General features: G+C 40.8%; 1 protein-coding gene across 1 annotated transcript in view; it reads left to right on the forward strand.

Moving 5' to 3' along the window:
* BMPR1A (bone morphogenetic protein receptor type 1A) overlaps window positions 1–17734 on the forward strand; it is a 133123-nt gene that overhangs the window by 107415 nt on the left and 7974 nt on the right. Inside the window, exons 6-9 of the mRNA XM_087824251.1 lie at window positions 2546–2642; window positions 2803–2902; window positions 12599–12743; window positions 16986–17178. Of these exons, the coding sequence (XP_087680377.1) occupies window positions 2546–2642; window positions 2803–2902; window positions 12599–12743; window positions 16986–17178 (535 nt within the window). The remainder of the gene's footprint in view (window positions 1–2545; window positions 2643–2802; window positions 2903–12598; window positions 12744–16985; window positions 17179–17734) is intronic.

Genomic DNA, 17734 nt, shown 5'->3' on the forward strand with positions numbered 1-17734 from the left:
TACAGATCCTAAACTTCCATAGGTCCTGTGGCTTAACACTGCTCTGCCTCAGAACAGAGCCTCAAGCAGTTTCTCTTTTCCTTCCTCCCTTTCAGTCACCCTTCTCATAGCTCACAGATCATAGGCCTGGAATGTAAAACCTCAAGTTACCAAACAGGGTTGTAATTTGAAGTTTCAGTATCACTGGGGAATGTGGGAATATAAAATCTGCACGTCAGGTGGTTTTCAGTTTTTTGCTTTCAACCAAATGGCTTGATTATAAAAAATAATTTTTGGTAATAGGATCATTATGGGAGTTCAGCATATGACTAGAAGGTCTTTAAAGACCATCACATAGTGGTAGAACAGACTCCTCCATTATCATCTTCTTGTTTACGTGAACAGAGTATCTTAGTACTGACCCCCAAAAACGGAAAATAGAAAAACCAGGATAAAATTAATGCCAAACCCTCTCATTCTAGCAATAGGTAATATTTATCCATGAATTTAAGAACTAATTTCATCCATCACATATCTTTCCAATAATTTTTTCTTTTAATGGTAGTATTTTAATAAAGATTATAATCTATAGATATATTATTTTGAATCTATTATTGTGATGATAAATCAAACCAGGATAACTTTTTTAAGACTTAAAGACATGTCACAGGAAATAAAATCTATTAATCTGTATTTATATATATTTATTTTTGATACGGAGAATTATGTATCAAAAATATATTGCTAGGGCATAATTATTATGGGAGACATGTCAGCCTGAAACTATGTGAAGGAGGGATGCGCTCTTTTTCAGAACTCATTCAGGGGTCACACAGGCACGAAGTTTTCACGTCACTTACCTAACTCGTGTCCCGCTAACTGTCCCTCTCTGTTTCCCTAGCACTTCCCTGGGGAGAATGGTTATTTTCATTTCACCTGAGCCTTTCTCCCAGTACTTCCACACATACTGCCAGGTAGTTCCAGACAGTTTCCAGTGAGAGTCACCGTGCTTTGCCCAGACCTTGATTTTCTCTCCCACACCCCAGTCTCTGTTGGTAAATCTTGTTTACTCTTTTTTTTCCTGTAGGGTGAATTTTTTTCTCAGAAGCCGCTGTGCCATTCCTTATCATTTTGCTTCAGTTCCTTTTTTACACCCCAATCCCTACCCCCTCCCATCTAGGCTTCCTGGATCTCCTATTTCATGAATGTCAGTGACTTTTTTCCACAGGATTTGTATTGCCCACATAAATCTGTAGATACAAATGGGCTTGGTTGGAAGAAGGGAGTGAGAAAGGTGGCCACCCAGCTGCATGCTGCAGACACGCCTGACTTCTGCCTGCCCAGGTAACTGGTGCAGGAAGGATGTGAGGTGGAGCAGATGCTCCTTGTTCCCAGTGAAACCACATTCGGTCTTCCAGCGGTTTACAGGCTTTTTTGGCTTTTTCTAGACTCTTGACTGGGATCCATGCCAAGTTTACTAAGGGAAGAAGAATTAACGTTTTGAATATTTACTGTTTTTATTTAATGTGCTGGTGCTTGGTTTATGGTAACTCGTTTACCAGCTGCCCTTTCAGGGTTTTTTTACCCTCCATTTTACAGCAGAGGAAACCAAAGACCAGAGAAAAGGAAGTTTATTGCTTGTGGTCACAAAATTAATAAGTGGCCAGGCTTCTGTTCTTGCTACTTTTATAATGACAAACAATTCCTTTGTGTTAATATTTTGGTCCAGAATGGCAGTTCTCCCAGGTAGTACTGAAGTGTCAGCATTCAGGTGAAGGACTTGTCAGGTATAGTGTTAGTCAGATAAAACTTCACACACAGTTGTTGATATCTGTTCCCATGACTACAGTCTTTTCTCTGTGCGTGTGTTCTGACCTATTAAGGATACACTCACACCTGGTTGGTGGTCTCTTGAACTCTCAGGAGTGTTGTTTTTATATTTTGCCCTTTGCTGCACCACACGGGCTTCAGCGTGCTTCCATGGCAGCTCACGGTTTCAGCGTAGTTGTTCTGTGCAGAAGCTGCAGTGTCTTCCACCTGCTGCCCCACCTTCCCTCCCTGTGCTGTCCGTGGCCTGGGACACCCTCCACTGTAGTTTGATCTCATTGATCCATCGAAGTCTCAGCACCACTATGAGAGCATACTTACCCTTCTAATTTACTAGTTTATCATTGCAGTAAATGTTTTACCCATGTTTTTTAGAAAAATATCTCACGACTTTCCTTTTTCTTTTTTTTTAACTAAAAACAAATAGTGATAAATTAAGAATACCAAAGTTTGGCGGAAAATACTTAAAACCTTTCGTTTGTCTATAGTTAAGTTATGGTCTAGTTCTAACATCCCATCCACATATATAGGTTCTCTTTAAGAAAAAACATTTTACAGTCTTCACAGCTATAAACTATGTAGCACAAATTCTAATTTTTATATCTTTTTTTACACATAAAATTTGCAGATACTTTCCATTCACTGAATTAGAAATTGTGTTTTTATGAATATTTAAAGTTTTTCATGATCAGTTTAGTCCGTCAGATCGCATCTAATTCGATCCTCGCTCTTCCTCTAGGATTCACCGAAAGCCCAGCTTCGCCGGACCATAGAATGTTGTCGGACCAATTTATGTAACCAGTATTTACAGCCTACACTGCCCCCTGTTGTTATAGGTAAGTTAGCAAAGGAAAGTGTGATGATTTACAGTAAAATATTTTCTCTCCTTTTAACAATAAGCGAATTCTCTAGAATTGAACACTACAACTTATTTTTTTCTTTTACTAAGATGTAGTAGAAAGACTGTGTTTACTTCATTTTTTGCTTCCTTGTCAGGTCCCTTTTTGGATGGCAGCATTCGATGGCTGGTTGTGCTCATCTCTATGGCTATCTGCATAATCGCCATGATCATCTTCTCCAGCTGCTTTTGTTACAAGTAAGAAGATAATTATTTTGATGAAAAGATTTTGTTAAATAGTATATATAACTAGTTCTTAAAACCAGTGGGCAGGAACCTTTGACTGCTAAATGAAATCCGGAAACCATTTCCTGATAAACCATTTCTCTGTTTATGTCTCTTAAATAAACTATATTATAATTTTTTCTTAAGGGAAAAGAGGGTCTTACTGCCAATGGTTTAATTAGACACAACTGTATACTTCAGTCATGTTCATGAGTACTTAAGATTTTCTTATTTATGGGCTATTCAACTTTCTTATATCTGAATATTTAAACCCTGTTCCAAGAAACCAATGATATTACCATTCTTTAGTTATTTGAGGCTTAAGAATTGTTTGTATTCAGTCATGATTTAAAAGAGAAGAGTAGCAAGAGGAAGGCATAAATTTCCAAAATAAAGCATTATCATACTGGCATATAAATGCAGAAAGGTTAGTGGAACAGGTTGTTAAACCCATAAATAGACACAAGTATATACAGGAATTTATTGTATTATAAAGGTAACATTTCAGGTCACTGAGGAAAAGATGGATTAATAAGTAGATTTTGTAGTAGGTAACTATATGGGGGGGAGAAATGAAGTTGAATGAAGTCCCCACACGGAAACAAATTTTAACCAGATTGGAGCTAGATATATACAAAATGAAATGATTCAAGTACTAGAACAAACCATGGAGGAATTTTTAAAAATAATCTCAGAGGGTGGAAGACTTTCATGAGTCTTACACAAAACGTAGAAACAAACAATAAAACCCTTAGGCCCTGGCCAGGGAGTTCAGTTGGTTAGAGTGTCGTCCAGATACACCAAGGTTGCGGGTGCAATCTCTGGTCAGGGCGCATGCAAGAATCAATCAATGAATGCATAAATGAGTGGAATGACAAATCGATGTTCTCTCTCTATCTCTTTCCCTCTCCCTTCCTCTCTCTGAAATTAAAAAGCAAAAAGACTAAAGAATGCTCATAATATGAAAAATGTAAATTAAAATTATACTGAGGTACTGTTTTTCACCTATTATTCTGGCAAAGATTCAAACGTTTGCGAAATAGGTCTTTGAGATAAAGAGGAGCTTGGGCATACTTTTTTACTTTTGCTCCCTCGACTCAAGCAGCAGTAGTTTTTAACTTCTTTGTCCAACTAGGACAAGGAACAGAGGAGGTAACAACAAAAATGTTGTGACCTATGAAATGTGGATTTATATTAAGTCACTACAGACCTAAAAAATCGGAATCCTAGGCTAGAAATTGATAGGCAAAAATTCCCGAGAAAGTCAGGAATTGGTAGTACCAGTTACTTCTAGAAGTGAAGCTGAGAGTGGCAGTAAAACCAAGAAGATTGCCTAAGAGTCTCCTTTCAGAAAGAGTCTGTGCTGGTTATCTAACGCTGCATTAAGAAATTGCTCCTAAATGTGGTGCTCAGGACAGCAGTTACTGCCCCTCGCTGTTCCTGTGGTCAGGGTTCAGGAGTGACTTGACTGGTCAGCTCAGGATCACCTGAGGGCTTGATGAGCTGGTAGATCACCTTCCAGGGTAGCTCACCTCCAAGGCTTCTAAGTTGGCAGGTGACCTTAGTTTCTCTCCTGTGAGCCTCTCCCAGAACAGCTCATGTCCTCACAGCATGAAGCCTGGCTTCCCTCCAGAGTGAGAGATCTAAGAGGCTGAGGTGGACACTGTAGTGCTGTTCATGACATAGACCAGTGATTTTACCCGGCGCCACAAGAATGTTTAAAACCTGCCAGACCCGGCTATTTAGTCAGGGGACACTGACTTCTTCCCCTTAAGCTGTCAAATTAAAACGTGACAACAGCCAGCACAATAATAGCCATCTGGTGTGAATGAATCCAAATTATATCTAATTTTTTTCAGATCAGCAAAAAATGTAATATATTTTTTGGTGTGCCACATAATTATAGTAATTAGTTTATGTGCCTTGATGAAAAGGCTGAAATCGCTGGTTTAGATTCAGAAGTCCCGTCCTCACTTCTCCCATGTTCTCTCATGGTCCCTCGGGCCAGCCCTGTGCACTATAGAAGGGAGGTAAGCAAGGACATGCATGCCAAGCCGTGAGGATCTTCGCAGGCCATTTTGGATGCCAAACACCACAGACATTGAGATCCTCACTCCTGCTCTGAATAATCACGTGATGTCCCCACCATCCCTCTAACAAAAGGCTAGAAGTGCGTTCTCTGGAAAGAACAAAAATAAGGTTCTCAGCTGTGGTACCCTGTTATTGAGGGTGAGGTATTATAGGGGAAACGAGGTCAAGTGAACATCATGTACTATTGGTGGGTCCCTCAGCCCTCCGAGAACCCTGGCAACACACTTGTCCCTCGAGACAACAGATAGGAAGATTCTTCCCAGGGAAATCCATTCAACCCAAGAGAAAAACCCTAACCAGCTGACATTAGGTTCCCATGAATTGGCCCAGGCAAATACCTTGCAGTGCGGCCTGCAGTCATGAGACCACTCACACACTAACCGCTGCCACTCAGGCAATAAAGGACATTGATCCCTGAGAAACAGGAAACAAGTGAGGTGAGGCTTCTGGTTGCCCAGCTTACTGCCTGAAGAGAGTCTATGACTGCAGGACACTGAGGAACCCAGAGGACACAGCAGAATCTGAATTGAGGAGTGAGCTGAGGGTTGGGGAGAGCATAGCAGCCATAGTTTGTAGGACAGAGTGCTAGGGAGGAGAGAGCCTCACGGAGAAAGAACCTGGAGTTCTGCAGGAGGTTCTGTCGAATATTCAGCTGAGTCTTGATCAGCGAGTACAAATGAGGAAACTACGTGAGGCTGGGAATAGGTTCTGTTCCCACCAGCTATGAGACGTGAAAGCCTCATTCACAGGACACTGGTTATAGTGCTCAGAAGGGTCTGGCCTGAGTATTGGGGAACAGTTTAGCCCTACACTAAATATGGCTCTGTCTTACCTCAAAAACAACCCAAAAGGGTCAGATCTTTTTCAGATAGCTACATTCTCAAAGCTTGAGTATGTGTAGGATTACAGAAATATCCAGCACCCAACAAAGTAAAATTCACAGTGTCTGCCATTCAGTCAAAGATTGCCAGGTATGTAAAAAGTGGGAAAATAGAATCCAGAATGGGAAAGAAATGAAGCAGTGAATACCACTGACCCAGAACTGATAGAAATGTTAGAAGTAGCAGACAAGGGCATTAAAACAGTTATAACTCTATTTTAATATGTTCAGAAGTTAAATAGAGACATGAAAGATATTTTATAAACACCCAACTTCAGGAAATGAAATCTGTAGTATCTGAGATGAATTATATACTGAGTGAGATTAATGGCAGTGAGCATGAAGACAGCAATAGAAACTAACAAACATTAAAAAAAGAATGTAAAAAATGAATTGAGCACCGTTGAGGTGTAGCACCTCAAACAGCCTAATGTATATATAATTGGAGGTCCCCAAAAGTGAAGGGGACAGAAAAAAATATTTTTAGAAATAATGACCAAGTTTTTCCAAATTTGGTGAAAACTATAAACCCATAGATCCAAAAATCTCAGCAAACTCTTAGTACAAGAAACATGAAGAAAATGACACCAAGGCACATCATAATCAAATTGTTCAAAGCTGGTGATAAAGAGAAAAATTTAAATGCAGCCGGATTATGTACAGAGGACTAATACCTCCATGGGAAACGGTCCAAACAAGAGTGTGGCGAGCAAGAGCGTGGCAGGCACGGTCTCCCAGGTACTCAGAAGGAGAGTCATGAATCTAGAATTCTATGCTTAGGGAAAATACTTTTCAAAAATGAAGGTGAAATAAAGACTGTCAGACACACAAAAGCTTGAAAGAATTCATCATCAGCAGATCTGCTCAAGAAACATTAAAGGAAATTCAAGTAGAAACAAAATTATGCCAGGTGGAAATATGAAGCCACACAAAAGAATAAAGAGCACTGGACATGGAGACCAAGGGACCCCTTTTAAGATGAACTGAAAAGAACACTCATCTCAGAATCAAGCCATGGACACTCACGTGAGTGACCCAGAGAGCTCGTAAAATCCAGTCAGACACCGTAAGCTGTTCCTTTAGGCTCCTTTTATAGTTTTAAACTAACTATTACAGAGACTCTCATGACTGCCCAGTGTATTTAGCTTTTGAATTTTATGTACTAGTTTTATTTACTGGAAGAACAATTGTGGAGCAGATTTACAGGATTAGTAATTTAATGGATCATTTACATTGAGCTCAATTTTAACAAGACACAAATTTCTATCTATAGAAAGCCATAAAAGGGTAAGATTGAAGTTAAAGAGGGATATATATTTCTACATATTGAGATTAGTCTCTTTTCTGTATTTCATTAATATTTTGTTTCACTTTTTTTCTGATGACTGTTTTATTCCAATCTAGAAAAACTTGCAAACTTATTCTTTTGAATCTGATTTACATTCATGATAACGTAGTCCTCAGGATCAATACCTTCTCCAAAACCTCCTCTCTCGCCATCACCTCCTTTCATTCTGGATTAGCTATTGTTTCTATTCATTCTGGCAGCTCTTTGTGCTTTCTTCAACGTGGACTTTCTATCCTTTTTTGTAAGTGATTTCTTTGACCCTTAAAAAACTGGTTGGAGCCCATGATCCACACCTACAGCATTTACTACTTCTACCTAACATTTTTTTTCATTTGCAATCATTTGTTTACTTGTTTATAATCATCTACCTAAAGTCTGCCTTTCCCACTGGACAGGAACCTCAGTGATAGACAGCAGAGGTTACTTGTTCATTGATATTGATGATGGCTAGCTGATAAATTACCACTTTTCTGTTCAGTATTAAGAATGAACATAGTGGCCCTGGCCAGTGTGGCTCAGTTGGCTGAGTGTCATCCCATGCACCGAGGACACTGGTTTAATTCCAGTCCAGGCACATGCCCAGGTTGCAGATTCGGTCCCCGGTTGGTCCAGGTACATATGTATGGGAGGCAATTGATCTATGTTTCTCTCTCTCTCTCTCTCTCCCTCTCCCCCTCCCTCCCTCCTTCCCTCCCTCTCCCTCTAAAAAAATCAATACAAACATACTTAAAAAAAGAATCAACATGGTGAATTGGTGTGTCCTCCATCCTTGGCACACAGTAAATACTCATTAAATTTTGTTGATATTCATTAACCTCCCCATGACCCAGAATCTGTGCTTGGAAACAGTATCACAGATTAACTTATTGGATGCAAAGCCCACTTGCAGCTTTATAATCAGCCCATCATTCTCACTCCCATTAGGGGACACCTCAGTCCCATTCAGTTCAGTATTAAAAATGCATGATTTTTAAAGTAATTGCAGCAAAAAATATTGCCAAGTACCCGGCCGGGCGTGGCTCAGCGGTTGAGCGTCGACCTGGGATCCAGGCGATCAGGGTTCGATTTCCGGTCAAGGCACATGCCTGGGTTGCGGACTCAATCAATGACTCTCTCATCATTGGCGTTTCTCTCTCTCTCCCTCTCCTTTCCTCTCTCTGAAATCAATAAAGATATATTAAAGTGTATATATATATTTATATTGCCAAGTAATGTTTCATATAATAAAAAAGATAATAAACATTTATTATGTACCTAAAAAAGGAGTTGCCAATCAACTTTAAAGTGATAAAAATAAGAAAAAACGTCCTTTATGTTGATGTTTATTTTTATCATTTTCAGCACTTTCCATTTATTTGTTTAGTTCCAAGTTTTGGGTCCAAGTTTTCATTTGGTGTATTTCTTTTGCAAAATTACTGTCTGTTGTCTCTTCACATACTTTCTGTCCCTTTATCTCTCTTTCCTCTTGAGACTCTGACTACACATATTTTATAGATTACTTAATACTATCCCACAGCTCTTTTATTCTATACTGAATTTTTCTCATTCCTTTCCCTCTTTGCTTTTTTATTTCAGGTGGTTTTTATTTTCCTCCATTGTGTCCACTCTGCTGATGAGCCTGTTGCAGGAATTCTCATCTGTGATAGTCTGTTTTTTGATTTTTAAAAATATATATCTTTATTGATTTCAGAGAGAGGAAGTGAGAGGGAGAGAGAGATAAAACATCAATGATAAGAATTGTTGATTGGCTGCCTCCTGCATGCCCCTTGCTGGGGATCAAGCCCACAACCCTGCATGTGCCCGGACTGGAATCGAACCTCAATCTCCTGGATCCTAGGTCAATGCTCAACCATTGAGCAACACTAGCAGGGCAATATTCTGTTTTATTTCTGGCAGTTCCATTTGACTCCATCCATCTTTTGAAAAGGGTTGTCCCCCTTTTCTGCTAGGTGCTCTGTCATTTTAATTATAGTTATTTTAAGGAACCTGTCTGATTGTTCCAACATGAGTCATCTCACACTGGTTCTATTGATTGCCTTACCTCTTGAGAATAGGCTGCTTTTCCTTGCTTTTTAAGTGTGTCTTAACTTTTGATGGAATGTTGTACATCATGTTTAAAATAAAGACTGAGATTTAAAATACACAGACACACACATACTCCCCTAAAACAGGCATGCCTCTTCTCTTAAACTGTTAGTGTGACAGGGCTGTGAGTCAGGCTGTTTAAGAGTTGAATAGGGCTTGGGCTTTGTTTAGTGTTTGGGTCTGAGCCTTCAGTGCATCGCAGGTTTCAAACTCCTTTGGTGATGATCTGATGTTATGTTGTACTTGGGGTGGGGTTGGTGTGATCTTTTCTCTGTGTGTCTGCTAACCCCTCAGCTTTCACTGCACACCTGCACCTCAGAAGGGTCTCTCTCCATCCTTTGCTCTCTCACAGAGGGAGCCTGTTGTTGCATGTTCGTCATGGTGGGCACGGGTGGAAAGTGGAGGAGGGAATGTCTAGTCCTTAGGGTAGGCTCCTGGGTTGCTAGACCTGAGGGACAAAGCTTTCTTAGAGTTTTGACTCTTCCTCAGCATCAGCGGATCTTCGTCTGGTGGGGGCAAGGAAACTGTTTCCTACACATCCCCGGGGCAGAGGGATTGGCTTCTGCTCTTTCCCCAGAAGGAATGGATCTTGGCCTGTGCCCCAGGGGTTGGGGTACAGCCATGCCAGAAATGTCTTTCATTTCAGCCTTGTGCAGAGTAAGACTATGAACAATCTAAATGTTACCAAGTAGGGAATGGTTAACAGGCACACAATGAAATACTGTGTTTAGCCATTAAAGAGATCAGGCCATTTATGCGCAGATGTGGAGTGACCCCCAGAGGTAAAGCAAAGTAAGGGGGCAGGGGGCAGAGCAGGGCATATGGTGGCTGCAGTCTGGAAGGAAAAAGAGCAGGGGAGATGGCCACTGGTGTGTGTCTTGTTTGAATATACATAATGTTCTCCAGAAGATTACCCAAGAAACTGGAACTAGTGCTCATTCTAGACTCCTTCTAGGAAATGAAGCTGAGGGCTTAGGGATAGGCTGAGGACGCTTTCTCACTGTGCACCCTCTTGTGCCTTTTAAATTTTAAACCATTTGAGTCAGTTACCTATAATAAGTTCTAAGTAAAAAATTATTAAAATGGTTAAATATATTGGACTGTTCACGTGGTAAATAATTTTATTTATGCTCTAATTTCTGTTCTGTACTATAAGTTCCAAATGGATTAAAGGACTAAGTGAGAGAATATTCATTTTTAAACTTTGAAAATGTATTTATGGCATTAGGGTTGGGAAGGTTGTCTTAAACAGGATGCAAAAGCATATATCAAAAAAGAGGAAAGTTTGATGAATTTAATTTGACATTAAAATTAAAAACTGACATAAAACACCATAAATGGAATGACATGACAGGAAAGACCAAGAGAAGACTGTTGTAACACATAATTACCAAAGATTTAGTTCAAGATTATGTAAAGAATCCTACGAATCAATCAGAAAAAGATGGGCCACCCCAGTTGAATGATCAGCAACACGGACGGGCGGCTCCAGAGAAAACAGAGCTGTGAACAGCAGAGCTCTCCGTCTCGTCGTCACGTGGAGCACGTCACTGTTCATGCCCATTGGGGTGACAGATGTCAGGCTATCCCGGTGTGGGCTGGGATGCGGGGACATGGACGCTGGGAGACTGCACTTCAGGTGCAAGTATAAGTTGTTTCACTTTGGAGAGCAATTTGGTGGATGTCAGCATTGAAAGTATGTACACCTTCAAGAAACGTTTATGCATCTGCACAAGAGACAGACACAAGAATGGGGTGGGGGGGGGGTGGGTTTTAATCCTCACCCAAGGATATATTTTTTTCCATTGGTTTTCAGAGAGAGTGGAAGGGAGAGAGGGAAGGAGAGAGGCGGGGGGCGGGGAGAGAGAGAAGGAACACCATCACTGTGAGAGAGACACATTGATTGGTTGCCTCCCACTCACGCGTGACCAGGGCTGGGATGGAGCCTGCAACTGAGATGTGTGCCCTGAGCCAGACTGACCAGGGCCAAGAATGATTTTTACAGCCCTGTTTATATTAACAAACTTTTGGAAATAACTAATATGGCATCAGGGTAAGTTGTAGCAAATTAATAACAGAATCACTAGGTACCATTTAAATAATTTCCTTGACAGAATACTGATAACTAAGGGCGAGGATTTCTGATTGGGCCTCTGGGTTTGGATCCCAGCTTCTCCACTTGGCCAGCTGGTTGACTTGGCAAATGATGAGCCTCTGGGCCAGGTTCACTCATCTGTAAAACGGGAGATGAAGAGAGCCTCAGAACAATGCCTGACGTACTCAGCATCAACAAAAATGAGCTATTGTGTTTTACATGTTCAACATGAATAAATATGTAAAACATAAGTAGCTGTTTTTTTCTTCTTCATTAAAAAGCAAGGTGTGAATTATTACTACAACATACTGTTTATGTAAATTTGTGTCCAGAGAAACAGTGTTGTTGATAAGTATATACAGTTATGGTAAAAGTATAAACACATATATTGGAAGGGTATGATCCCTTCTAGGATAGTGTTTGTTAGGAGTAAAGGAGGGAAATCGAATTATCAGGGAAATGACTGGGCTTCAAATACTTCTAATGTTTATTTATTTTCAATATATCAAATAACGACAGCATAATGTTGCTATTCATTAAATTTAAATGGTGTACACGAGTGTCAATCTCTGCCTTCCTGTGTGTTTGAAATATTTCATAATTCGAAATTTTAAAAAGAGAAGCCTTCAAAAATATCAATGAATTAAGAGAACTTGTTTGATTTCTTATCCATGCACTTTTTCCTTTTGAAAAAATGGAAATATATTTATTGTTCATTTTAATACAAAAACATATGCTTATAAATTCAAATGAAAATACTTGTGTAAAGTAGAAAGTTTATATTCCTACATCCCCAGAAAAACTTATTTACAACTTGCTATATATCCTTTCTGATCTTTTTAGACATATATATATATATATATATATATATATATAATTTAAGTTTTATTATAGATAGATCACACTTTACATGCTGCTCTTTTTATTTGCCTTTTTTCACTTGTCAGCACACTGTGGACTTCTTTCCATGTGAGAATGACACAGAGAACTTCACCTCACAACTCTGTTTCTGGAGATTATTTTAGCAGAGGGTGTATTATCCTGTGCTAAAACTAATTTTGATATGATCCTGCCTGAAGGATAATGCTATTGACAACCTAAGGGTTTTCTTGCCTTTAAATTTTATAGTTTTAGGATGTTAATGTAGATTATTTTCTGCTTTTTGAAAAGACATTATTGCAAAAGCATGTCAAGCAGACGTCGTTACAATCGTGACCTGGAGCAGGATGAGGCGTTTATTCCTGTGGGAGAATCGTTGAAGGACCTTATTGACCAGTCACAGAGCTCCGGCAGTGGGTCTGGGCTGCCTCTGTTGGTAAGATAAAACCCCGGGCAGCATCGTGCTCTTGATGGAGGAGCGTCCTCACAGGATGCTCGACAGCATGATTTCTACAGATTAGGGAATGTTCCTACACAGAAAGGTGGCTGCAGTGATGCAAGATGAAATTAGTCAAAAATAAGAAAGATGAGACAAGAAAAATAGAGCAGGCAGGTAAGATTATGAAAGAAGTGTGGTTGTGAGATGCTGTGTAAGTGCTTTGCATTAACAGCCATTTTGAAAGGGAGTCAGATGTGTGATCCTTCCATCTGTCAGGTTCAGCTGGTTGCTGGGAGCAGTAGGACTACAGTGGTACCTCGGTTTTTGAACGTCTCCGTTGACAAACGTTTCGGTTTATGAACGCCGTAAACCCAAAAGTCAGTGCTTCGGTTTTCAAACATGCCTCGGAAGTCGAACATGCCACAGGGCTTCTGCTGAGCTCAAGATCCTGAGGCCCAGCTGTCAGGCTGTTGATCCCTCAGTTTTTGAAGGTTTCAGAACTCGAACCGTCTTCCAGAACGGATCACATTTGAAAACTGAGGTACCACTGTATTCTGATTCTGAAATCAAAAGGACGTTCCTCCCACACACCTTTACAGAGAGGGTGCTTCCTCATAGAGTGCTGTGTCACCAAAAACACAACTCAGAAACATAATTATAAAGGGAGTTTTGAATAACTGTAAAAGGGTTATATGTAAGGAAATACTCAGGGTTAGGGTCGAGAAGACCCTTAAGATAAACACCAGATATTTAGATAGATATTGTTTAATTGCATTTGTTTAAATGCATACATTTTTTTAATTTTTTATTTTTTAATATCTTTATTGATTTCAGGGAGAGGAAGGGAGAAGGAGAGAGAGAGATAGAAACATCAATGATGAGAGAGAGAGTCATCACTGATGGGCTGCCTCCCGCAAGCCCGTGACTGGGGATCGAGCCCGCAGCCTGGGCATATGCCCTGACCAGGAATCAAACCGAGATCTCCTGGATCCTAGGTCGATGCTCAACTGCTGAGCCACGCCTGGCTGGGCATACATTCATCTTTAATACTTCAGTGAATTAAATAATTTCTGTAATTGAATTGGAAAGGTAAAGTAAAATGGTCTTTGTATGCAGACAACATGATTGTGTAAAAAATTTCAAGGATGATACCGTGAAGCTACGGCAGCCTGTAAGCGGGTTTATCAGGGTTGCAGAATCCAGGGTCAGTGTACAAAAATTACTGAGTTTATTACACTGGCAAAAAGCAATTAGGAATTAAAACTTTAAGAGCTGTATCACTAGAAATAGCATCAAAAAGTTGAATATTTTGCAATAAGCTTACCAAAATTATGTAAGACCTGTACATTGAAAATTAGAAAACAGTGTCAAAACAAATGAACAGAGCCCTAAATAAGTGGAGGTGTGTATCCTGTTTGTGAGCCACAAGACTCAGTATTAAGATACCAGTTTTCCTAAAATTGACTTACAGTTTTAATTCAGTGCAAATCAAGATCAGAGCAAGCCTTTGAACAAATTGATGAGCTGGTTCTGACATTTAATATGGAAATACAAAGAACCCAAAGAGCCAAAACAATTTTGAAAAAGAGGATTCATTCCCTGATTTCTGGACATTGTGGTGCTGATATAGGATAATTCGGTATTTCAGTGGGGCAGAAGAGAGCTTCAGGAAGTGGGTGTGTACATACATGATCAAGTGGTTTGGGTGCCAGAGTGGTTCAGGGGGGGGAAGACAGTCTGCAAAATATGGTACAACAGGAAAAATTGAGCATCCATTTGCCAAAAAGTGAATCTCAGCCTTACCTACTCCATATACAAAATTACCTTGAAATGGATCATAGACCTAAATGAAGAAGTTAAAGTATAAAACCTTTACAAGAAAATGTTTTAGAAAATCGTTGTGACCTTGGGTTGAGCACAGATTTCTTAGGAAGTCAAAAGTCATGAATCATTTTTTAAAATTATAAATTGGGCTTTCTCAAAATTTAAGACTTATTTAGAAGACACTGGGAAGAAAACAAAAAACAAGTCACAAATTTGTGTTGCAGTATGTATAAAGAACTTTTACAACTCAGTAATAAGACAATTCAGGTTTTTTTAATGGACAAAAGAGTTGAATAGGCACTTTCCCAGAGAAGATCTGGGAATGGCTGATCAGGCATATGGAGAGAGACTCGGCATCACGGGACATGCAGACGAGCACAGGAAGATGGCGCTGCACACGCGCCGGTGTGGCTGAGAGAGGCTGCCCGCTGGCAGACGCAGACACTGCTGGTGGAAATGCAAAGTGGTACAGCCCCTTGGGGAAATAGTTTGACAGCTGACTGAAAACTTAAGCACACACTTTCTATACAGTGAGGCGGTTCTGCTGAGTATTTGCCGAAGAGCTATACAGACATGTCCAGAACTGAATGTGAATGTCTGTGGCAGCTTTCCTCATAACAGATAGAAATTATAAACAACCCAGAGGCACAGCAGTTGGTAAATGGGAATAAGTGGTACACTCAGAGGAGAACAGCTCATCAGTCAATAGCAACAAAGCACGGCCCACGAGGCACCAGCAGACGGGCCCAAAAGCACTGGGTGCCGAGGGAAGGGACTGAGGCTCAAAAGGCTGCACGCACCCTACGTTTTCATTTACATGATGTTCCAGCAAAGCGGGACTGCAGGGTGGAGAGCGGATCGGCGATGTCAGGGATGCGGCGTGGGGGGAGGGGGTTGACTTTAAAGAGAAAGGAGCGTTTTGGGTGGCGGATATGTTCTGCATCTCAGTTGCAGTGTTGGGGGTTCCATGACTATACATCTGTCAGACACAGTTCTCGGAGAGCGAATTTTATTGTATGTAAGTTATACATCAGTAATCTTGTCTGAAAAAATTACAGGAGATTCTGTAATAAAATGATACATAAAGTAAGTTAGTTTAGACGTGCACAAAATCTGGCCCATTTTAAGTACAATTACCCTGGACCTTTGTGTTCTGTTTAATTTAGAATGACCATTAAAGGTAGCAATTAGTGTACAACTTACATTCAGGAAATATTAATGAAAGCACTTGCTGTATTCCAGGTATCATCCTACGTAAATCCCTATGTCCTGTGAGCAGGGTGGGATAAAACTCAAATACATACATAAATTACAAAATTATAATTGCGATAAGTGCAGCAGCTGAGGAGTCTGTGCTGTGAGGTGCTAAACAAAGGAGAAGCAGCACTTAAAGGAAGCTGTGCACACACAGACTGAGATGGGAGTGAGCTTGAGTTGATTCTAAAAGTTGAAATGAAATAAACTAACAGCGGAGGCAGACTCATGGGTACAGAGAACGGACTGGCAGTTGTCAGGGGTGTGGTGCTGGGAGAGGAGAGTGCAGGGAATAAGCAAAGGAAAAAAAGAGACTCATGGGCACGGAGAGCAGTGTGGTGACTGCCGGGGGGGTGGGAGGGGGCACGGGGTCAGTGGTGATGGACGGAGAGTTGCCGTGGGTGGTGAACACACAGTACAGTGTACAGGTGCTGGGCTGTAGAACTGTGCACCTGAAACCTGTATAATTTTATGAACCAATGTCACCCCAGTAAATTCAGTAGGAAAAATACATACATAAACGGTGGCCGTTAAAGGGAAAATATAAATAAAAATTGAAATGGAAGGGGTGAGGATAGTGTGATTATAGTGATTGGTGAGGCTCGAGAGTGAGCAGGACCAGACCATGCGGGATCCGATGGGCTGAGCTAAGACTTAGCTGTCATTTAGATTTCACTGCCTAATACCCCCCAAAGCTTCATGGCTTGAAGCAACAAACATTCATTATTCCTCATCACCCTGTGGGTCTGCTGGCAGTTTTCCTCTGGCTGTGTTCAGCTAGAGCGAGGTGTAGTTGGTGCATGTGGCCAGTGGTAACATGGCAAGTTCACTGCTCCCAGAGCTCCAAACAGCAGGAGCGGGCGTGCTCTAGTGCTCAGCATTTCTCAGGGGCACTTGTGGCACTTCCTCGGTTGTTCCATTACCCAAAGCAAGTCATGTGGCCAAGCCCGGAGTCTGTGGAGGAGATGACCAAAAGGTGTGTATGTACAGGGAGGGGAACTACTTTGCATTTTTTGCAAATTTGTTATTTCAGAATATGTTGTATATTGTTTCATCTTTTAAATACATTTTAATTTTTAACATTGAGTTGGCTATATAAACCATCTTTTTTGATGGGATGAACTGTCAGACCACACTCAAAACATTTTTTTTTTAATGAAGGTTCAGCGAACTATTGCCAAGCAGATTCAGATGGTTCGGCAAGTTGGTAAAGGTCGATACGGAGAAGTGTGGATGGGTAAATGGCGTGGCGAGAAGGTGGCAGTCAAGGTGTTTTTTACCACTGAAGAAGCTAGCTGGTTTCGAGAAACGGAAATCTACCAAACTGTGCTGATGCGCCATGAAAATATACTTGGTGGGTACACATTCGATTTCAGTCCGTTCCACGTTCTGACCAGGTTAGTGGGGTGCAGGTGGAAGTCTGCTTCCTGGGCTGTGAAAACATTCAGGTATGTGCACTGGGCTAAGCCACCACCACATGACATAGCTTAATGTTCTATGCTTAGTAGGTTTCTCCCTCCCCACCCACAACCCCATTTACACAATAGAATAATTTGGGCATGATCTGGTCAATGGTGCACAAGCTCATTTAGCTTTCCCAACTTTTTTTTTTTTTTTTAAATCTTTATCTGAGGATGTTTTTTCAGAGAGAGTGGAAGGGAGAGAGAGAGACACAGACATCAACATGAGAGAGACATTGATTGGTTGCCTCCTGCGTGGGCCCCGACCGGGGCCGGGGATCGAGCCTGAAACCAAGGTATGTGCCCTTGGCTGGAATTGAACCCGGGACCCTTCAGCCCAAGGGCTGGTGCTCAACCATTGAGCCACACTGGCTAGAGCCCAGCTTTTCTTTTCAGCTACTATTTCCCTTCCCTCCAATTTAGACAGTGCATAGTCCATTGCCAAGAGTA

This window comes from Miniopterus natalensis, chromosome 14, assembly GCF_054644295.1.
Source record: "Miniopterus natalensis isolate mMinNat1 chromosome 14, mMinNat1.hap1, whole genome shotgun sequence".
Taxonomy (NCBI): Eukaryota; Metazoa; Chordata; class Mammalia; order Chiroptera; family Miniopteridae; genus Miniopterus; species Miniopterus natalensis.